The following is a 24,276-nucleotide window of genomic DNA, read 5'->3' as shown; positions in this document are numbered from 1 at the left end:
AATTTATTCCTTAATTAATTCTCCTTCTGTCATGTGTTTATTTGGAAACTACTCGTGAAAAACAAGAGGTTATTCTCAGGACTACTGTCCACAGGGCAATAGAATGGCCCATGGCTGAGAACCAGCTTCTGTGGTGGTCACACATCTGTGATGGAGGTCATGAGATAAAAACCAAGGGACACAGGCATTCCTGAAAGATCAGCAAGTGTTTTATAATATGATTACAGATTAATCAGTAAGCTCATCAATGTAGGACTGCTGACACGTTCAGTTAAAACAAAGTCGTGATTTTGCTTCAACAATACAAAGTTCTCTTTCCGAATCACCATTAAATATGTGTCTTTTTAATGGAGCAATATGTACCAGGCTCAGTATTTCAATATGCAAAGAGCCAACGCTTAGCAGTTTATAATAATTAAAGTCCATTGATTTAATGTAATAGAAGTGCTTTTACTGGTCTGAGAAAAATGCAGTTGAAAACTTACAGAGTATTTTTCCAATGAGTGGACTTGGAAAATCTAAGAATATGTCCCAAAAACACCTGCAGTAAACTCTAAGTAAACGTTGCTACCCCAGGCGGGATAGTAGTGGGACTTTGAACACTAAAATTGTGCTGTCGCTATTTTTGACATCACCACCTGGTATATTATGGAAATCCCTCTGTTACTAGTGACAAAGTCTTGATTCACGCCAGCTCCTTGACTTTACATTCCCACAGAGGGAACTGTAACACAGGGGAAAATACAATAGGCAGAACACCTTCAAAAATTACGTTCCAAACACCGACCAGATTTCCTTCCAAGCGGTCAGAATGGCAAAGCGTCTTGAGACACTCGCCATCACTTCATAGGGTCGAATTTGCAGGGCACACATCCCAGGGGCTAGCCGGCCCCTCCCAAGCACTGTGCGTCCAATTTGGGTAGCTGCCATTAGGTTCACAATGAGCCCTCAGAGAATACAAACCATGCAGTGAAGCTTTCCCAGTGTGGAAAACAGATGTGATGGAACACGTAATCTACAATTTGTTCAGAATTTTTCTACAAAAAAGTAACTTTCCATCGAAATAAAACCACCATGTGCATTAAGCACATATTACCTATGTTGACACGGTCGTTTTAAGGAATACTGTTTATACAAGATTTAAAGAAATGCGACAATAAAGACAGGTTGGTACCATGCAGTGAATTTCAACTGTTATCAAAGTTTACTTATCTGGCTCTCACTTTTTGTTTCCACCTTGAAGAAAGGCTTCAAGCTCTTTTTTCTGAGATGCTTCCAGGAATTTAAAAGTTCCTTAGCCTTTTTATAGTCTCCAAGGATGAAAATTATTTATGACCTTCTTCTTTCCAAGAAGAATTCAAGGTGACCTGTAATGACACAAACAGGAGAACAAATTAAGACATGAGTACTTGAGTAATTACCACCAACCAAATAAATGGTTTTGAGTGGACTCAAATTTTATTTAAACCTCTGCTCTTGTCCTTTCTATTATTAACTGACTCACTGTTATTGGGATTACAAGGTCCCTGGCCTTCAAGAACTCACAGCCTGAGTCAGAATGAATATGTCGTCCATCTGATTACCCTGCCCTGACTCTTTCTTTTCAAGTTGGATGTCATCCACTGTGGCCTTTTTAGAACATAATTGTGGTCATGTCATTCCCTTAATTAAAACTTTTAATGTCTTTTTTATCTCTTAAAGAAGAAAAATTCAAACTCTTCAGCATAGCATATAAAAAACTTAGCAGTGCAGCCACAGTCCTTCTATTTTTCCTCACCCTGCTAATCCCTACAGGGCACTGGGTACCCGGATAATATTGAACCATTTGCTGCTCTTAAAGCAAAAGTGCATTTGCCCATCTCTCTTTGTGCTCTTTTCTCTGCCTGAAAACTTCCTCTCCCTTCCTCTGCCTGATAACTGTTCACTTTCTCTTCAAGATCAAGTCTAAACGTTACTTCTACATGGGAGCCTGCCATGACTCACCTGAACGTGCTCCTTCCACCTGTGTTTTAGTATAAGTACGTGTACACTTATCTCAAAATTTTATCCTTGTTATGTTTCTTTGTCCCCAAGAGACTACAACTTCCTAGGAGAGAGTGGGGATACATTACTCAGCTTAGGACAACCTAAATTTGAGAATAGCACCTTGTATAACGAGCACTGATTTAAGTTTGCTGAATGAATGATGGCTGGCTTAGCCACTCTCATGACCTCCAACAATTTTTGAACATTAACTATGCGCTAGCCAGTGAGTTAAGTGCTTCACATATGTTATCACTTAATCCTTAAATAAATTCATAAACCAGAGACTACTTAATCCCTTTTTACAGATGAGAAAACTGAAGCTTAAGGAATTAAAATAACTTGCCTAAATTCATGCCGCTAGTGAGAGAAGGGGCTGGTTTGATTCCAGTCCTAGGCACTGAATGCTTATACCACTTGCTTTTGTACCTGCCAGTTCTGTTGAAGTAATGAACAGTTAACAGGAAAACCATGAATGACATAGTTCTATTTGCTACAAATAATATGGTATATAGCCCTCTGCCCTAAATTATCACAAAGGACCACAGAAATAAATACGAATCATTTTTTTTTAAATTAAGCTACAGCCCTTAGCTCTTCCCACGCTTACCCAACAGCTTTTGGACCTTGGTTAACAGTCAAAAAGGATAGGAGTGCCTTTTTATTGATAGGACTAAATTTATCATATTATGTTATACAAGGGACTTCAGGGCCACAGAAAAATAGGGATTAGTTAACTGTGGCTCTGTTAAATCCTCAAGAGGCATTGTCAAAAATCAATATCCAAGGCACTAAAGGATGCGTTTTTAACAGGTCTGTTGGTGTCAAGTTATCCCTGGAGTCATTGTTTCTCAGGTGTCACTGGCAAACACTAATGCACACTGGACCAGATATGCCACAGACCTGATCTTACTGTCAGAGACTGCAATTCAAGCCAGTTCAGTTCCATGATTTCTCTTGAAAGTTAATTCATGGGGGGAAAAGGAGCGAAGAGCAGATACAGGCTGATTCAGCGGGCAAAATACCATCTCGTTCCTATTCTAAGTACCTGCTAAGTCTAGCTGGAAGCAAAGTCATTCCTGAGATGGAAGACAGACCCTTGTCGAACGTGCGTTTCTTACGATGAGAAACCTGACATGTCTGATGATGCCAGTCTCCCGGAAAAACGTGATCCAAGGGCTCCTACGTGGTCTGCATAGCAGTTCAGCCTCAGTGATAAGCGATGAGAACACCAAAATGGCTAACCTTGCTATTCATAAAGTCCTTTGTCACAAAGGAAGAAAATGAAAGTGTCTGCCTATCTGAGTTGCAGACCACAGGTGTTGAGTGCAAATATTTCAGGAAAGGGAGGGATAGAAATCAGGGTTACTGAAAGCCATTTATGAAGGTTTCTGCCATGACTAAGGAGTCCTTTGTCTGGAATGTCCCTGCAAAATCATCAGGACTGAGTCATACCATTAATGGGAATGGCAGTGTAAATCTTTGACCAGAGCATTTTTTGTGCTCATGGCATGTAAGAATCAGTGGCTTCTGCAGATTAAACTGAGAAAACTGGTGTTTGCTACCCTCCATTACATGATTTCCTAAATCCAGATTAATCTCTGACCTTCAAACATGGGCTCCAGTCAACTCTTTTCATGTAAAATATTCCCAGATGTGCTGTAGGCAGTGTGGTCCAAAAAATAAGTGACTAATCCTTTCTGCAATAACAATATGATTGGCATCCTTTATGGGCAGATAACTCATGTGATGGGAACAGCTTGAATTCCTCAGGCAGTTTCTCAACAACACATCACCTCCAGTTTCAGTTTAAAATCCAAGCCAATCTGGGATTTGGTACAGCTAACAGTGCCGCTTGATCAATCTGAACAGGAGGGTCACTGAGGTCTCTTCCCATCACAACTTTTAGAACTGGCTTTAGGTAATAACGTGGGTTCTAAGGTAGCAGATGGTTTAAAGTACAGTCGAATTTGTACAGCACTCTTCCGGGCTTATAAATAATCACTTAATTAAAAGAATGAAACAAAGCAATCAGCACTGCATGTGTGATAAAACTATTAAAGGCGTAGGCTTATTCTTAGAAAACAGCCCCAAAGCGATATGGGAATAGCGTCGAATGCAAAGGCAAACCCATGGAGCTTATTATCAAGTCTCCTAATTCCCAGGACAGCAGCAACGGCTTATTTTTCAAATGTATACAGTTCAGCTTTGCAGATAGCATGTTTCTTGGACAATCACCTTAGTGGGAAACTTGTTTCTACTGGACACTAGACGTACATACGCCTTTTTGTCTTCTGCTGAAAAAAAAAATGTTTGGCACTGTGTCACCACAGAAGGCATGACGTTTAAAATGGATACATCATGGATAACCTGAACGGGAAGAGTGACCCCAGGATGTGGGAGTTCACAGGTGACTCTGAATTTTCCAATTCACATTCCCTTTTTCCACAACCTCAAAGAATAGACTACCCGAGCTCTTTCCCATAGTTTACATTCTTTTTTTCCCCATGATCAAAGCATCACTGAAATGAAGCATGACACCTGGAATTCTAAAGAGTCCCTGTGACTTGCTAAAAAATGTCGGGAGAAGTAAATCTCCCCAATAAAGTGGTCTTTAACTCAAAATTCCCAACGATGAATAAGGATGGTTTGGATGCCTACAGTAGCATCACTTCACAGCTGACTACTGATTACGGGAAAGACATTCCCAAGAAAGAATAAGAACTGAGCAACTGATGTGAGCGCTGAGTGCGTCTGGTTGCTTATGTATCTTGTACATAACGCATTTGTCTCCAGAAAAACCTTACCTTATCAGCAGAGCTAGTAAGCGTTCATCTGATGAAGTCTTCCCTTAGGTTTATACGACTCCTACTTTAGGTTTATGTGGTTTGAGGACTAAGGCTCCATGGTAAGACCTTAGTTTGTCTTCCTTAAGACAAAAAGGCACCTTTGTAGCTCAAAGGAAACTGGTGCAATGGCCAGATCCCGTTGGGGTGATATTGACTTCCTTTTGTATATTCCTAGTTAGTTACGCAGAGATAATTTGGAGAAATTGGTTTTAATGGTATGAAAACCTTTGCTTCAGCTACCTCAAGATCTAAGCCAATTGTCTATGTGTCCTCTCATTTTGGTAACTTGACAAGGATTAATGAAGAATCCACACTGCACAGAATATTGTTTATAGGTAGTGTTTGAGAGGAGCTTTACACTGCTTGCTGGTGGGTAGCTAGTTTGGGGGTGGGGGATTTCCCACAGAAGCTATCCTTGCAATTAGGAAAGGTCACATGAAAGAGCAGGAAGCTATCAACTCATTTATTTAACAAACAATATGGAGCCTCTCTCTGCAAGGCATCGAGGAAACAGAGATTAACAATGTTCATTCCCTGTTTTTCAGAGTTTTCACTCCAGTAGAGGAATTAGTGAATGATCTAGAAGTAACCACACACTTTGATTAGTGCCATGAGGGAAATACATAAAGGAGTGACAGAGTCTCAGAAGATGGGCACACAACTTGTCCTGAAATGACAAATCAAGGCAGGTTTCTCAGAGAAGGGGCCCTTGAATGGATTCACTGAACAGACAAGTGGTAAAGGTCATTCTAAGCACAAGGAACAACACATGCAAAGGCGCATAGATTTGAGGACATAACTATATAGAGAAACTATATAGAGTTGAGTTCATTTGGAGGGGAAAATAATGGGAAAATGGTAGCAGAAGTTCAACAGCGTGGGTTTGGTGGACAACTCTTGCTGGTGAAAGCCATCTTAAATAACTCCAGCTTAAAACCGTGAAAATGGGACAAAGACAAATACACTCATTTCAGACCATAGCATCTACTGGAAAATGGAATAGTAGCCGGCCAAGCCTAGCACCTTAAGCATTTCTCCTCGAGTCAAAAAAAAAAGTAATACATTTGTGACTTGAGAGGTTACAGTGAAAACATCACACAACATAGTCTGGAATAAATTCAAACCACCCAGAAAGTGGATACCCCAAGGTGTTTGAACATAAAACTATAGTACACGCTACATGCAGAAAGGGTGTCTGCAAAGCTTGTGTGTGGCCTCTCAGGCCGTAGGAAACAACAGGCTCTGCCGTAAGGTCTTGGTGTTTCTCACATAAATCATAAAGCCAAACCTGATCATGATATTTATAGCTCGAAGCTTTCAAACTCCCAGCTGAAATGTCCCCTGGTTTCTTAGATAACTGTTCTTACCTCTCTAGATGGTCAGTCAGTAAACAAACGTCTATGGAACCATCTCAAAGTATAGACTGACAAATGAAAAAGTATACTTTTTTTTTTTTTTTCTGTACGCGGGCCTCTCACTGTTGTGGCCTCTCCCATTGCGGAGCACAGGCTCCGGACGCGCAGGCTCAGCGGCCATGGCTCACGGGCCCAGCCGCTCCGCAGCACGTGGGATCCTCCCGGACCGGGGCACGAACCGTGTCCCCTGCATCGGCAGGCGGACTCTCAACCACTGTGCCACAAACGAAGCCCGAAAACGTATAATTTTGATAACAAGGAATGATTGCTCATGGTCCTCCAATCAAGGAGTTAGTGCCTTGAGAAGTGAAAAAAGACAGACATACTATAACTTGAAATATATCGTTGCTATATTGTAATGAGAGGAATCCCATACAGCAGAGGCTAAGAGCTTGAATTACGGAATGGATCGAATAAGTGTGGGAAGTGGAGCATACTGTCAGATGCCTGGGATCAGATCCTGTCTCTATCACCTAGGGGCTCTTCAGCAGGATCCCTACGTGCTCTGTGCCTCAGTCCCTCAATCTGTAAAATGGGATAATGGTAGTATCAGCCTCATAAGATTGTTATGAGGATTAAAAAAGATATATCTACAACAGTAGATCTAAATTTTTTTGGTGGACTTTTGCAACATTCAACTTTGCATGTGTATCCTCATTTTTTCCCCTAGTTTTCTTAGCCTTTCTTCACTTGTGTAATTTTAACTTAAATCCACAAATATACATCTCTCCCTATGTAATACCACCTTATTGCCAGAGAAGGAGACTAGACTTTTGGAAAAATCAAGAGACTGGGCTCTAATCTTAACTTTTTGCTTATTGGTTGTGTAAATTTTGGAAATTCACTTCACTCTGTGAGCTTCAGTTTCCTCACCTATAAAGCAAAAGGCTTAGATTATCTTCATGGCTTCTTCTAACTCTAAAACGTAATGATCTTATAGCTTATTTATATCTTTTTCCAAAGTCATTGATAAAAATTTAATCTCACTTGACCACCTCATACAGACTTTCTTCCAAGCTGTTCTCTTTTAGTATATTTAACTTTTTCATCCAATTCCTATCATTTTCCCTTTTTCACAAGAGTCCAAGTAATGTCACCAATACCTGTTGAAGTCACAGGCCATGGCTACAACTCCTCCCTAAATGGTTCAACTAATGTTGAAAAGACTCTAGTGAGGGGCTTCCCTGGTGGCGCAGTGGTTGAGACTCCACCTGCCGATGCAGGGTTCACAGGTTCGTACCCCGGTCCGGGAAGATCCCACATGCCGCGGAGCGGCTGGGCCCGTGAGCCACGGCCGCTGAGCCTGCGCATCCAGAGCCTGTGCTCCGCAACGGGAGAGGCCACAACAGTGAGAGGCCCGCATACGGCAAAAAAAAAAAAAAAAAAGACTCTAGTGAAACTGATTCTTAGTGAATCCATGCTGATTCCTTGTAACTGTCTTGTTCATTTCTAGTGAAACTGATTCTTAGTGAATCCATGCTGATTCCTTGTAACTGTCTTGTTCATTTCTAGTGAAACTGATTCTTAGTGAATCCATGCTGATTCCCTGTAACTGTCTTGTTCATTTCTAAGCGCCTGCTTGCTCTCTACTGGAAAGTCTATTTTAGAAAATTACCAAACTGTATCATGGTTATTGATTTATATTTATTCCTGATTTATACTTGCTGAATTTGCCCTTACTCCTCCATTTTTATCCTCTGACAGTCCTCCCGTTATTGGTTTCTCAGAAATTATTAATAATGATTATCTAATTTAATCTGCAGTATCTTCCAGAACTCAGGACTGGAGGCAAACTTAATTGATTATGGGCTTCTCTTTTGGTCTTCTCTCCTACTTGGGTGTGAGAGAACTTTTTCATATATTTGCTTCACCATTTCCAGGTTAGGAAACATTCTCACTTAAGAGCAAGAAAGACACTGGGCAGTGTCTTTCTTTCACTCTTGTGGAACCAGCTCTCTCAACCAGCGATTCTATCTCTTCTCACCACACCTTCTCCTAAAATGTAATTAAAAAAAAATAACAACAAAAATCACTCCATTTTCACATTCTGTGCTTTAGTCTTCCAAATCCTCACAGGTTCCTGCCAATCTTTTACGTAGTCCACAAGGCTGCCCAAGGACCTAACACACCTACAGGTTTCATCCTCTCACTAGTCCTTTCAACATTCAAATGCCCCATTGGAACCTAGCAACCCAGTGACTTCTTTGGAGGTCTTGTCTCTTCTGTCTTATTGAGACTATTATGTCTTGTCTGAATTATTTTCTAAGTCTTCATATTGCTCTTAAGCTAGATACCTTTTTATTAGAGTTTCTAACCATGAGAAGTATATCTCAACTTTTCAAGTGGTTTTTTCCTAAAGGATATAACTAGATCTTTTTTCCTTCCTCCACTCCTACTAAAACTATAATTGGGTAACTTTCTGCCAAACGTCCACATTATTTCCCCATCCTAAAACAATCTTTTATTTTTAAAATGATGTCCAATGTAGGAGTCCCCTTATTTCTTCATGGTTTCACAGAAGAAACCATATGGCCAGTAAAGTAAGTCAGGAACATTTCAGACACCCAGTTTTTAGGCAAATGACACAGGAAACACCCAGCTGACAATTATCTGGCTATCCCCCAACCCTAGTTTTAAGTTTTATGTTAAAAACGAAGCTCCTAATAGAATTAGGTGATCCATGGAGTAAACCCCAACACTGCTTCGGTTCCTGCCTCCTGTCTTTCTGTGTTTCAGACCTCAGATTCGAAGTCACACAGAAGGCAGCAGACAGGAGGTTATGAGAGGACAGCCAGGGTCCTTAAGGTCAAAAGACCTGCTTCTGAATCTTGATTTTGCCCTCACTTTCTAATCCTATCGTTATGAACAAGCTTCTTCATCTAGCAGAACTCAGTTTGTGCATCTCTAAAATGGAGAAAACAATATTCATCATAAAAGGCAGTTGTGAATATCAAAGGAGAAAATATACACATAAATACCCAGTACATTAGCAACTGGTTTTACAACAGTATAAACATTTTGAAAATGCACAAACCAAACAAAGAACTTTATTCTTCTCTAGAAATCAGGTTGGGGTGGGTGAGGGAGGGAAAGGAAGGGAGATTTATAATCTGCTGATTTCTGTAGTATTTACTTTTTACATTAAGCATTTTTACTCTTGTAATCTAAGGAAACTAGTTTTAAAATGAACAGTTCACCATGACAAAAGGACTTCAACACTTTGTTCTATCATTCATTTGCAGCACATGTATTTCTAATGTAACTCTGAACATCATAATTTTGACTATACGGTTGCTCCATGCTATTTAATATAGGTAATACAATTGAGATTATACTTACTTATGAGTGTTCCATTCTCATGTTTAGCTCACTAAATATGCCTCCTTTTTCTAAAGTAGGCTGTAGTTTCCTCATTAAACACACACACATATAACTATTCTTTTAATTATTGAAGTAGAGTTGATTTATAAAGTTGTGTTAGTTTCAGATGTGTAGCAAAGTGATTCAGATATATATGTGTATATATATTCTTCTTCAGATTCTTTCCCATGATAGGTTATTACAAGATATTGAATATAGTTCCCTGCGCTATACAGTAGGTCCGTATTATCTATTTTATATACAGTAGTGTGTATATCAGATAACTACTCTTAAAATGATGGCAATAGTTGCAGTTTTATTCTAACCCACCATCTTCCCACCCATGCTGCAGCTCACTGTGCTCCTTCGCAGCCCAGAGAATCTTCTCCACATTTCCATCATTCTACGGTTACTTCACTGTCTTGTACAGTCTGCCTTGTTTGTAAATTGTTCTCAGATATCCTGGAGGGGTAGAATGAAGCCACAGGACCCTATCCGTCAAAAGACAAGAACTTTTTTCTTCAGCAGCTTTTCATTACTCATATCCCTCCGGGAGAAAAAAGTTTCAGCAGTTTAGGACCCTTTCACTGTGTTTCCTAGATGCCAGAAAATGATGTCTCTGGGCATTTTTCAGGGGCTTTCATTCTCTGCCTCCCTGAGGGGTTCAGGTCCTGATGAATAGAACCTGAAGATTAGAAAACTGTAGCATCCAGAAGAGATGGCCTCTCCAGTGTCACCCAAAAACTGCAGAATCAAGCCAAGCGCATGCACAGACAGGGCTCTTATCACCCGTCTGCCACAGTGGTACTTGCATCCGAAAGAAGCCAGGTACTCAGTACAGAAGTGCTGACAGTGCTGGCTCAGCACCATCTCAATCAGGCTAAGTAAACAAGCAACACCCCCCTGTTCAAATGAACCAATAGAGGTCATTTTGTTCAGGGTGTCTAGGCGTGAGAAGAGAAAAAGTAAATGGCATACTAGCTGTCATCCATCCACTCACCTCCATTCCCCCAAATTCACTCACATCCTAGGATATATATTAAAAAAGAGTCTTTACCAAATGCAAAAAGTATCTGGATCCTAAATTTGCATTATATTGTGTGCTAGGGCGCCAGATTTTCTTGCTGTTCTCTTTGTAGTTACGTGAGAGGTACCAGGATTTGAAAAGATATGGAAAACATTTCTGATAGCTCTAGGCTACATTAAGGGTTGGTTTTAATAGCAGGTCCGATCTCTAAGAACATGCCACGTGGCTGTGTATGAATTTGGCTGCTGGTTTCTGTTGCCAGATGAAATGATGATTAATCAGGACTCAGCTGTGAGTTGTTTGATAGTACTTGTGCTCTTTGCTAACAGCTGCTTATTTCAAGCTGTGCTTCCTACACGTCAAATATAAACCTGAAACCACAATTTCCAGAAGGGGAATTTCAAAGTACGCATAGAGTATATTGGAACATTCAACGTTGTTTCCAATTAAAGTCCACTTAGTATATTATGTAACTAAAGTCAGTGAAAAGATAGAAATGTTCAGAATACATGAGGTAGGTAGCCAGGAAAAACAAAAACAAACTTGTTATTAGATTTACATATAATCTGTGTATATATTTTAAAATGTATACATTTCACAAATACTCTAAGTATAAAATGCTCCTTGATACGCTAGTGCCACTATCCTTTTTTATTCTGTAATAAATAAAAACAGTGAAATATTATTGACAGGTAAATAACAATTTTACATTCTTTATTCGAAATAAGTAAACATTTTAAAGTAAATGGTTCTTTTTTTGACCAGGTCCTCGACACTTCCTTATTTGCCTTTTAATCAAAAATATCATAAGAATAGCATTTGTATCCTTGGACTACGTATACTCCAAACAGAAACAAAATGTTGAAAAGGCAAAGAAAATGTTGGTCAAGCCCGTCAGAAGTTTAGAAAGGTATATGCCTAAAATTTGGCATGCACCAAAAAAAACGGATATTTTTTTTGTTTTGTCTTAACCTAGATAATAAATGTCTAATGTGGACTGTCCATGTGGCATACAGTTCCCAAATTAAACTCTTTCAGAGACTGCTGTTTTTAGCAAAAGAGGGGGAAGTGAGAATTAGACAACACCCAGCCTCTTTCTATACAACCGCAGCCAAGTTGTCTCAAAACCTAATTGGGCCAATTCACTGTAGTTCATTGTTAGACTGAGTTATAAGAGGACCCCAGAAACTTAAAACAACCTCACTGGGATACCTGAACAGGATTGATCCTGGTCCAGCGTCTATTATAAAGTCTAGGAGAGAAAGAGGAGTGCCCTTCCCATTTCTCTGTCTTTTCCCCACCCTTGAATTACCTGTTTGGGACCTACTCCCTAATACTCCAAATACAGAATCCAGGGAAGTATCTGGCAAAGCGTCCAGAAAAGCTTAGCGATCTAGAGGTGAAAAGGGAGCTGGGTAAAGGCCTGCTATCCTTTATCTTTCATGTGCAGTCAGTTCCCTCCGGGTTTCTAAAAATGGTACTTCCCCTGTCTCCCTCCCCCAGGTGGCCAACCTGCTGAGGCTGTTCCAGATCCCGCAGATAAGCTACGCGTCCACCAGCGCCAAGCTCAGCGACAAGTCGCGCTATGATTATTTTGCCAGGACCGTGCCCCCCGACTTCTACCAGGCCAAAGCCATGGCCGAGATCTTGCGTTTCTTCAACTGGACCTACGTGTCCACTGTGGCCTCCGAGGGCGATTACGGGGAGACAGGGATCGAGGCGTTCGAGCAGGAAGCCCGCCTGCGCAACATCTGCATCGCCACGGCGGAGAAGGTGGGGCGCTCCAACATCCGCAAGTCCTACGACAGCGTGATCCGCGAGCTCCTGCAGAAGCCCAACGCGCGCGTCGTGGTCCTCTTCATGCGCAGCGACGACTCGCGCGAGCTCATCGCCGCCGCCAGCCGCGCCAACGCCTCCTTCACCTGGGTGGCGAGCGACGGCTGGGGCGCGCAGGAGAGCATCGTCAAGGGCAGCGAGCACGTGGCCGACGGCGCCATCACCCTGGAGCTAGCCTCCCAGCGCATCCGCCAGTTCGACCGCTACTTCCAGAGCCTCAGCCCCTACAGCAACCACCGCAACCCCTGGTTCCGGGACTTCTGGGAGCAGAAGTTCCAGTGTAGCCTCCAGAACAAGCACAACCACCGGCGCCCTTGCGACAAGCACCTGGCCATCGACAGCAGCAACTACGAACAAGAATCCAAGATCATGTTCGTGGTGAACGCGGTGTACGCCATGGCCCACGCCCTGCACAAAATGCAGCGCACCCTCTGTCCCAACACCACCAAGCTCTGCGACGCCATGAGGATCCTGGACGGGAAGAAGTTGTACAAGGATTACTTGCTGAAAATCAACTTCACAGGTAAGAGAGGAGCCTTTAATCATCTTCTGTGGTGCGAACAGTGAATCAAAGAGGAATCAAATACCTCTGCCCCCGACTCAGAAATCTTTTTTTTCAGACCTACACAAGGGGCTCAAACTGTGAAATATTCCAAGATGCGATACAATGGCTTTTTGATGTTCTTACTTATTTTTGAGTGAATATCTTGGCTGGTACACCACATGAAATTGAAAGGCCCCCTAGGCTGCACTGATATGTGGTAGCTGCCTAGACGCGGGCCATGCTACATTTTATTCTCTTTCTTGTGATTAGCTGTAGGATATGACACGTGTGATATGGGCATTTAATCTTCTTTAGCAGAATTGACAACTCTCTAAGGAACATGAACTTCCAAGCTTTCCTTCTGGGTGATTTGACCAAAATAGTCTAATAACTTTCTCAGTGGGGGAGAGAAAAAACGTCACTCTTTTCCCAGAGCCTAATTAGGGAGGGAGAGGGAAAGATACTCAGAGCATGGTGATTCCAGGCATTTGAGCTTATGTCTTCTGCTGTACAGCAACATTTCCATGTCAGTATTAAGGGCTGTGGATTTTCTCAAATGACGTTATGAAATGAAACTGTTTTCCTGGGAGCTTGACTTTAAGCAAACTGAAGACTGATGGAAGTCATTCTGATACAGACGTGAAATTCCAAAGGTGTATTCAAAGTGGCTATTGGTGCAACTTCATTTCTTTATAAATATGGTCTAAACATTTCTCAATATAGCACTGTGTTTTGATGCACTACTAATATATAAAAAGCAAGAAATCTTTAGAACTGCATTCTCTTCTAAGGTACATGTGATATCAGTGCATTAAGGTACTAGTTTGGGGGATTTTAGCTTAATCCTAAATCCTAAAATGGTAAATAATATTATTGGGCACAAAAGATTTTGATGCCAAAAATATTACAATGATAAAATGCTTTCATTCTAGTCTGCAGAGTCTGTTTCAATTGATTTATCATCCAAGACATGAAAGTTTGTATGCTCAAATCATACTATCATTGGAGCAAGTGGCAGTTCTCACATCTCCCTTACAGATTTGACTCAGAAGTCAAATGGCCTGAAAAATCACTGGTAGTACTGAGAAAAGACCTCATGACAATTGGCTCCTATTCTAGAACTCTAACCCCTAAACTAGCCTTGAAAATAAGCACAAAAATTACCAGACTGCATTTTTGCACATCCTTTCTTCATTCCACCCAGAGGGAGCCAAAAGTAGCGGAGATCAATTATGTCAGTGTTCCCTGCTATTCATCTGATGGATACCATCTTTATCATTAGAATGACCACTGTAAATGTTAAGATTAAAACTTTCCTGTGCCCTGTACTCCCACAGGTATATTCCATATAGGAGTGTGTGTGTGTGTGTGTGTGTGTGTGTGTGTGTGTTCCATATATTTATTTATTTATTCAGGATTTATCTCAAAATCCCAGATCATTTCACACTGACATCTCCAGAATATAAGGTTGCACCACAGTGTCAGTAAAAAAGAATATCTTTACTCTAAATATAAATGAACTCTCAGGTATCTATAAATAGCATCTACAATGCACTTAATTCTTAAAGATGAATAAGATTAGCACCGTTCTCCCCTTTCAGACTAACCTTGGGGTAACCATTTATCTTCATGCACCACAAGTATTAATTAACTCTGTTATTGTAGTTCATTACTCCTTAGGATGCAAATATACAAATACATCCACTCATCAACAGCTAATAAAAAGAAACCTCTTGGATTTCAGAGAGCCTTTACAAGGTGTTTTCTGTAAGCAAAATATTCTCCTTCATTTCACTGACTGAGTCTTAAATGGCAAAGAAAAGTGAAGAAATAAGGCCATTATTTGGATAAATAAAACAACAGGATCTTCTTTCTTTTTTTATTTTTGAATTTTATTATATATTTTTTTTATACAGCAGGTTCTTATTAGACATCAGTTTTATACACATCAGTGTATACATGTCAATCCCAATCGCCCAATTCATCACACCACCACCCCCACCCCCACCACCACTTTCCCAGCTTGGTGTCAATACGTTTGTTCTCTACATCTGTCTCTCAAATTCTGCCCTGCAAACCGGTGCATCTGTACCATTTTTCTAGGTTCCACATACAAGCGTTAATATACGATATTTGTTTTTCCCTTTCTGACTTACTTCACTCTGTATGACAGTCTCTAGATCCATCCACGTCTCAACAAATGACACAATTTCATTCCTTTTTATGGCTGAGTAATATTCCATTGTATATATGTACCACATCTTCTTTATCCATTCATCTGTCAATGGGCATTTAGGTTGCTTCCATGACCTGGCTATTGTAAATAGTGCTGCAATGAACATTGGGGTGCGTGTGTCTTTTTGAATTATGGTTTTCTCAGGGTATATGGTACACTATATGTCCGGTAGTGGGATTGCTGGATCATATGGTAATTCTATTTTTAGTTTTTTAAGGAACCTCTATACTGTTCTCCATACTGGCTGTATCAATTTACATTCCCACCAACAGTGCAAGAGGGTTCCCTTTTCTCCACACCCTCTCCAGCATTTGTTATTTGTAGATTTTTTGATGATGCCCATTCTAACTGGTGTGAGGTGGTACCTCATTGTACTTTTGATTTGCATTTCTCTAATAATTAGTGATGTTGAGCAGCTTTTCATGTGCTTCTTGGCCATCTGTATGTCTTCTTTGGAGAAATGTTTATTTAGGTCTTCTGCCCATTTTTGGATGGGGTTGTTCGTTTTTTTAATTTTAAGCTGCATGAGCTGTTTATATATTTGGGAGATTAATCCTTTGTCCGTTGATTCGTTTGCAAATATTTTCTCCCATTCTGAGGGTTGTCTTTTTCTCTTGCTTATGGTTTCCTTTGCTGTGCAAAAGCTTTGAAGTTTCATTAGGTCCCACTTGTTTATTTTTGTTTTTATTTCCATTTCTCTAGGAGGTGGGTCAAAAAGGATCTTGCAGTGATTTATGTCATAGAGTGTTCTGCCTATGTTTTCCTCTAAGAGTTTTATAATGTCTGGTCTTACATTTAGGTCTCTAATCCATTTTGAGTTTATTTTTGTGTATGGTGTTAGGGAGTGGCCTAATTTCATTCTTTTACATGTAACTGTCCAGTTTTCCCAGCACCACTTATTGAAGAAACTATCTTTTCTCCATTGTATATCCTTGCCTCCTTTGTCATATATTAGTTGACCATAGGTGCATGGGTTTATCTCTGGGATTTCTATCTTGTTCCATTGATCTATGTTTTTGTTTTTGTGCCAGTACCATACTGTGTTGATTACTGTAGCTTTGTAGTATAGTCTGAAGTCAGGGAGTCTGATTCCTCCAGCTCCGCTTTTTTCCTACAAGACTGCTTTGGCTATTCAGGGTCTTTTAGGTCTCCTTACAAATTTTAAGATTTTTTGTTCTATTTCCGTAAAAAATGCCATTGGTAATTTGATAGGGATTGCATTGAATCTGTAGATTGCTTTGGGTAGTATAGTCATTTTCACAATATTGATTCTTCCAATCCAAGAACATGGTATATCTCTCCATCTGTTGGTATCATCTTTAATTTCTTTCATCAGTGTCTTATAGTATTCTGCATACAAGTCTTTTGTCTCCCTAGGTAGGTTTATTCCTAGGTATTTTATTCTTTTTGTTGCAATAGTAAATGGGAGTGTTTCCTTAATTTCTCTTTCAGATTTTTCATCATTAGTGTATAGGAATGCAAGAGATTTCTGTGCATCAATTTTGTATCCTGCTACTTCACTGAATTCATTGATTAGCTCTAGTAGTTTTCTGCTGGCATCTTTAGGATTCTCTATGTATAGTATCATGTCATCTGCAAACAGTGACACTTTTACTTCTTCTTTTCAAATTTGTATTCCTTTTATTTCTTTTTCTCCTCTGATTGCTGTGGCTAGGTCTTCCAAAACTATGTTGAATAACAGTGGTGAGAGTGGACATCCTTGTCTTGTTCCTGATCTTAGAGGAAATGCTTTCAGTTTATCACCATTGAGAATGATGTTTGCTGTGGGTTTGTCGTATATGGCCTTTATTATGTTGAGGTAGGTTCCCTCTATGCCCACTTTCTGGAGAGTTTTTGATCATAAATTGGTGTTGAATTTTGTCAAAAGCTTTTTCTGCATCTATTGAGAGGATCATATGGTTTTTATTCTTCAGTTTGTTAATATGGTGTCTCACGTTGATTGATTTGCGTATATTGAAGAATCCTTGCATTGCTGGGATAAATCCAACTTAATCATGGAGTGTGATCCTTTTAATGTGTTGTTGGATTCTGTTTGCTAGCATTTTGTTGAGGATTTTTGCATCTATATTTATCAGTGATATTAGTGTGTAATTTTCTTTTCTTGTAGTATCTTTGTCTGGTTTTGGTATCAGGGTGATGGTGGCCTCATAGAATGTGTTTGGGAGTGTTCCTTCCTCTGCAATTTTTTGGAAGAGTTTAAGAAGGATGGGTGTTAGGTCTTCTCTAAATGTTTGATAGAATTCACCTGTGAAGACATCTGGTCCTGGACTTTTGTTTGTTGGAAGATTTTTTTTTTTTTTTTTTTTTTTTTTTGCCTATGCGGGCCTCTCACAGTTGTGGCCTCTCCAGTTGCGGAGCACAGGCTCCGGACGTGCAGGCTCAGCGGCCATGGCTTATGGGCCCAGCTGCTTCACGGTATGTGGGATCCTCCTGGACCGGGGCACGAACCTGTGTCCCCTGCATCGGCAGGTGGACTCTCAACCACTGCACCACCAGGGAAGCCCTCTTGGAAGATTTTTCATCACAGTTTCAATTTCACTACTTGTGATTGGTCTGTTCATATTTTCTATTTCTTCCTGGTTCAGTCTTGGAAGATTATACCTTTCTAAGAATTTGTCCATTTCATCCAGGTTGCCCATTTTATTGGCATAGAGTTGCTTGTAGTAGTCTCTTAAGATGCTTTGTATTTCTGCGGTGTCTGCTGTAACATCTCCTTATCCATTTCTAATTTTATTGATTTGAGTCCTCTCCCTCTTTTTCTTGATGAGTCTGACTAATGATTTATCAATTTTGTTTATCTTCTCAAAGAACCAACTTTTAGTTTTATTGACCTTTGCTATTGTTTTCTTTGTTTCTATTTCATTTACTTCTGCTCTGATCTTTATGATTTCTCTCCTGCTAACTTTGGGTTTTGTTTGTCCTTCTTTCTCTAGTTCCTTTAGATGTAAACGTAGATTGTTTATTTGAGATTTTTCTTGTTTCTTGAGGTAGGCTTGTATAGCTATGAACTTCCCTCTTAGAACTGCTTTTGCTGCCTCCCATAGGTTTTGGATCGTCATGTTTTCATTGTCATTTGTCTTTAGGTACTTTTTGATTTCCTCTTTGATTTCTTCAGTGATCTCTTGGTTATTTAGTAACGTATTGTTTACTCTCCATGTGTTTGTGTTTTTTACGGTTTTTTCCCCTGTAATTGATTTCTAATCTCATAGCGTTGTGGTCAGAAAAGATGCTTGACATGATTTCAAATTTCTTAAATTTACTGAAGCTTGATTTGTGACCCAAGATGGGATCTATCCTGGAGAATGTTCCGTGCGCACTGGAGAAGAAAGTGTATTCTGCAGTTTTTGGATGGAATGTTCTATAAATATCAATTAAATCTATCTGGTTTATTGTGTCATTTATAGCTTGTGTTTCCTTATTAATTTTCTGTTTGGATGATCTGTCCATTGGTGTAAGTGAGGTGTTAAAGTCCCCCACTATTATTGTGCTACTGTCAGTTTCCTCTTTTATAGCTGTTAGCAGTTGCCTTATGTATTGAGGTGCTCCTTTGTTGGGTGAATATATATTTATAATTGTTATATCTTCTACTTGGATTGATCCGTTGATCATTATGTAGTGTCCTTCCTTGTCTCTTGTAACATTCTTTATTTTAAAGTCTATTTGATCTGATAGGAGTATTGCTATTCCAGCTTTTTGTTTTGTTTTGTTTTTTGTGGTACGTGGGCCTCTCACTATTGTGGCCTCTCCCGTTGTGAAGCACAGGCTCCAGACGCACAGGCTCAGTGGCCATGGCTCACAGGCCCAGCCGCTCTGCAGCATGTGGGATCTTCCCAGACCGGGGCACAAACCTGTGTCCCCTGCATCGGCAGGCAGACTCTCAACCACTGCGCCACCAGGGAAGCCCAACTCCAGCCTTCTTTTGATTTCCATTTGCATGGAATATGTTTTTCCATCCCCTCACTTTCAGTCTGTAAGTGTCCCTAGGTCTGAAGTGGGTCTCCTGTAGACAGCATATAGATGGGTCTTGCTTTTGTATCCATTCAGCAAGCCTGTGTCCTTTGGTTGGAACATTTAATCCATTCACATTTAAAGTAATTATCGATATGTATGTTCCTATGACCATTTTCTTAATTGTTTTGGGTTTGTTTTTGTGGGTCCTTTTCTCCTCTTGTGTTTCCCACTTAGAGAAGTTCCTTTAGCATTTGTTGTAGAGCTGGTTTGGTAGTGCTGAATTCTTTTCGCTTTTGCTTGTCTGTAAAGCTTTTGATTTCTGCATCGAATCTGAATGAGATCCTTGCTGGGTAGAGTAATCTTGGTTGTAGGTTCTTCCTTTTCATCACTTTAAAGATATCATTCCACTCCCTTCTGGCTTGTAGAGTTTCTGCTGAGATATCAGCTGTTAACCTTTGGGAGTTCCCTTGTATGGTATTTGTCATTTTTCCCTTGATGCTTTCAATAATTTTTCTTTGTCTTTAATTTTTGCCCATTTGATTACTATGTGTCTCGGCGTGTTTCTCCTTGGGTTTATCCTGTATGGGACTCTCTGTGCTTCCTGGACTTGGGTGGTTATTTCCTTTCCCATGTTAGGGAAGTTTTCGACTATATTGACGTCGAAAGTTTTCGACTTCAGATATTTTCTTGGGTCCTTTCTCTCTCTCTTCTCCTTCTGGGATCCCTATAATGCGAATGTTGTTGCATTTAATGTTGTCCCAGAGGTCTCTTAGGCTGTCTTCATTTCTTTTCATTCTTTTTTCTTTATTCTGTTCTAAAGCAGTGAATTCCACCATTCTGTCTTTCAGATCACTTATCCGTTCTTCTGCCTCAGTTATTCTGCTACTGATTCCTTCTAGTGTAGTTTTCATTTCAGTTATTGTATTGTTCATCTCTGTTTGTTTGTTCTTTAGTTCTTCTAGGTCTTTGTTAAACATTTCTTGCATCTTCTTGAACTTTGCCTCCATTCTTTTTCCGAGGTCCTGGATCATCTTCACTGTCATTATTCTGAATTCTTTTTCTGGAAGGTTGCCTATCTCCACTTCATTGAATAGTTGTTTTTCTGGGGTTTTATCTTGTTCCTTCATCTGGTACATAGCCCTCTACCTTTTCATCTTGTCTATCTTTCTGTGAATGTGGTTTTTGTTCCACAGGCTGCAGGATTGCAGTTTTTCTTGCTTCTGCTGTCTTCCCTCTGGTGGATGAGGCTATCTAAGAGGCTTGTGCAAGTTTCCTGATGGGAGGGCCTGGTTGTGGGTAGAGCTGACTGTTGCTCTGGTGGGCAGAGCTTAGTAAAACTTTAAACCACCTGACTGCTGATGGGTGGTGCTGGGTACCCTCCCTGTTGGTTGTTTGGCCTGAGGCAACCCAACACTGGAGCCTACCTTGCTCTTGGTGGGGCTAATGGAAGACTCTGGGAGGGCTCACGCCAAGGAGTATTTCCCAGAACTTCTGTTGCCAGTGTCCTTGTCCCCATGGTGAGGCACAGCCACCCCTCGCCTCTGTAGCAGGCCCTCCAACACTAGCAGGTAGGTCTGGTTCAGTCTCCTATGGGGTCACTGCTCCTTCCCCTGGGTCCTGATGCGCACACTACTTTGCGTGTGCCCTCCCAAGAGTGTAGTCTCTGTTTCCCCCAGTCCTGTTGAAGTCCTGCAATCAAATCCCACTAGTCTTCAAAGTCTGATTCTCTAGGAATTCCTCCTCCTGTTGCCAGACCCCCAGGTTGGGAAGCCTGATGTGGTGCTCAGAACCTTCACTCCACTGGGTGGACTTCTGTGGTATAAGTGTTCTCCAGTCTGTGAGTCACCAACCCAGCAGTTATGGGATTTGATTTTACTGTGATTGCACCCCTCCTACCATCTCATTGTGGCTTCTCCTTTGTCTTTGGATGTGGGGTATCTTTTTTGGTGAGTTCCAGTGTCTTCCTGTCATTGACTGTCCAGCAGCTAGTTGTGATTCTGGTGTTCTTGCAGAGGGAGTGAGAGTATGTCCTTCTACTCTGTCATCTTGTTTCAGGCCGAGAGCATCACCCAACAGGATCTTCTTTTTGTCTCCTTGTTCAGTTACTGACTTTGATTCTACAATTTAGTTTGGCTGTGCAGACCTGACCACAAAGTGCTATTTTCACCTTCTCAATTTGCTCAAAATTGCCAATCATTCTCCATCTCTGAAGAGAATAGAAGGGTGAAAAAACAGACTCCAACTACAGAAAAGAGGGAATTTAGACCAGCCACCAGGTACATATGCATAGCAGTGAGACTTGGACTAGAAAATGCCTTACTACTGGAGGATACTGGGATGATGAATTAGCTGAATATGTATATTAAATAATGAGGCTAACCTAGTCAGCTATTGAAAAGCATGTCTGTTTTACTTTTTTTTTCTGAAGTAGTATCTCTGATTTTCTAACTTGAATATTGAGGTAGTGAACTAGGCACAATAGTGAACGCTTAGCAAACACTACACAATCTTTGCTCAGATCAGAAAAGTCCTCTTCCAGCCAGCTGCCTGTAGTCCATGCATTTACTCCAGGATTCTTCGGACAGACAGTTGTAGCCAATGCCCTTAGAGCTCTAGCCCTCTCAGGATGGAAGAGCTAAGCCTCCTGAGAATACTCCTCTGTCCCTTGGTATATCCCTACTAGCAAGTTCCAGCAATGGCCACCATGAGTATTCCTTGAAGTTAACCCAATATGAATATTCCTTTTGCAAAAGAGATTTGGCAGAAGTATGCTTTGCTAAAGATTCTTCTGAACAGTAAATTCTCCTGGCGTAAGATCTAACGACCTCTCTAGACTCATCTCCTGCCACACACCCAGCATTCACCATTCCTTCCATTAAGGAACTACTTGTAGTTCGCCAAGCACGCGCCCTTATTTTTGCCTTTGTGCCCTCTGTCTATGCTGTTTCCTCCACCTAGAACACTCTCACCCCAGCCCCTTCTGCCCTATCCAGCACCTTCACTTATTCCATCTCAACTGCTACTACCCTGGTCCAAGCCAGCAACACCTCAACACTGCATCCCTGGAATAGTCTCCAAATTGATTTACTCTTAGCCACCTCCAACACAGCCACAACACAACAGCCAGGATGCCCTTTTATAGTGTAAGCCAGAGCGAGTCACTCCTCTGCTCAAAACCTCTTAGGGAGTTCCCCCATGTCACTCACAGTCAAAGTCAAAGTCCTTATAGTGTTCTACAAGGTCCTGCCTGATCTGCCCTCCCCCCACAATCCCTTGCTGCTCCTCTTTCATCACCTTTTACTCTCCCTCTTGCTCACTTCACTCCAGCCACCTTTGTTTCCAAACTTAGGGCTTTCCCACCCCCAGTTCCCTCTGATTGTAATGCCCTTTCCCCAGACATCTTACTTCCGTCAAGCTTTACTTAAACCCCAGCCTCTTATTGAGATCCACCTGGCAATCCTTCTTAAGACTGCAACTCACTGCCTCCAACCCCACCACATGTGCCCTATTTCCCTTTAACCTGCTCTACTTTTATTTACTCCATGATTTTTTCACCTTCTCTCATACCACATGAACATTTTCATGTTTATTCTTTATTGTTTGATCTTCACACTTGAATATAAACTCCATGAAAACAGAAATTATTGTCGGTTTTATTCACTGATGTAGCCCAAGCATAACAGATATTCAGGAAATATTTGTTGATTATAAATAGCTCTTAACACCCAAATTCGTATTTCCTTCTCTATCTCCATTACTAGATTGTGAGCTTTTTTCAAGGCAGAGAACATATGTTTCATCTTTGATCTCAAATACCCAACACATTTTCGGGTACAGAGTTGCACATTATATCAGTGTTTACTGAAGGAATACAGAATGAGAAAAACAGTCGATAGATTTATAATGTGATTCTTTTTGTGAAAATTAAATGTGTATTTTTTTCATTAACAAATTAATTTCAAGAAAGAAAAGTATATGCCTTCTAGAATGGCTGGCTTTTTTTTTAACCTAAGCACCGTCCATTAGTTATGTTCTATCTTCGTATTTGAGGCAAAATTAAAACCAAAGAGCATTAGCAGTGGATCTCTTGTATGTCCCTGTTTTATAGATGAAGCCCCAAAAGTGAAGGTGATTTGCCCAAGATCATCATCTGGTTAGTGGCAGGGAACAAGGTTGAAATCCAAGTCACCAGATCCAGTGCTGCTTTTATACGTAACCCAAGAACTCTGGGAAGTTGAGGACTTTGATCCCAAACACCTAACACAGTTTCTGACATACTCTCACTATTAATGGAATGTTTATTAAAGGAATGAAAGACGATCAGTAAATAAGTTCAAAATGGGTTTCTTCTGTGCTCCTTTTCATTATCCCTTTAATGCTCCTGGGACACTTTCTCAATTATTTGGAACTAAGGTGATTCATAAAACACCCAAACTTTGGAAGGTGAGCCTCAGACCCTACACCTTAGGATATTAAAAAAAAAAAAGCTTCAAAGCATTTTTTATTAGTAAAATTTCTCCATCTGAAAGAGCCACGTCATCTTGAATTCTAAAATAAATATTTAAATGAGAATTATGTTTCGTGGCACGAGACTTTTCCAAATTATTTTGAATAAAATTCCATGCACTTATCATGTAAAAGGAAAGCTTAAACTACCCAAGGCAGTTCCAGACAGAGGAAACAGAGAGGGCTATTAAACTTTTAAAGAAATGCAATGTCACTGTCATTTTATGTGTTCACAGTACAATATAACCTCTCTCACTTTTTATTCTGAGACGACTTCCAGAAAATGGAATAGACTAAAATCATAGAGTTACAAAAGGCCTTCCTGAAAGATGAACGTGCTTCTACTCCTCACTTGACAGAGGTGGAAATTCAGGATGTCAGCATTAAGATCTTCACTTACTGAAGCACATAAAAGTGAACTCAACTGTCAGGTGACGTGGTAACCAGAGTGCACCCAAATGAAAAGAAATAAGAAAGCACTCCCACTTACTGTGCATACTGCCAGAGGT

The 24,276-nt window shown here is 40.6% G+C and overlaps 1 protein-coding gene across 2 annotated transcripts in view; it reads left to right on the top strand.

Annotated features, from left to right (window-relative positions):
* GRM3 (glutamate metabotropic receptor 3) overlaps nt 1-24,276 on the top strand; it is a 235,451-nt gene that overhangs the window by 139,075 nt on the left and 72,100 nt on the right. For both annotated transcript variants that reach the window (XM_030857001.2, XM_060304730.1), the window contains exon 3: nt 12,177-13,032. In XM_030857001.2, coding sequence (XP_030712861.1) covers nt 12,177-13,032 — 856 coding nt within the window. The remainder of the gene's footprint in view (nt 1-12,176; nt 13,033-24,276) is intronic.

This window comes from Globicephala melas, chromosome 9, assembly GCF_963455315.2.
Source record: "Globicephala melas chromosome 9, mGloMel1.2, whole genome shotgun sequence".
NCBI classification, from domain to species: domain Eukaryota; kingdom Metazoa; phylum Chordata; class Mammalia; order Artiodactyla; family Delphinidae; genus Globicephala; species Globicephala melas.
This window is presented reverse-complemented; position numbering and strand designations above follow the sequence as displayed.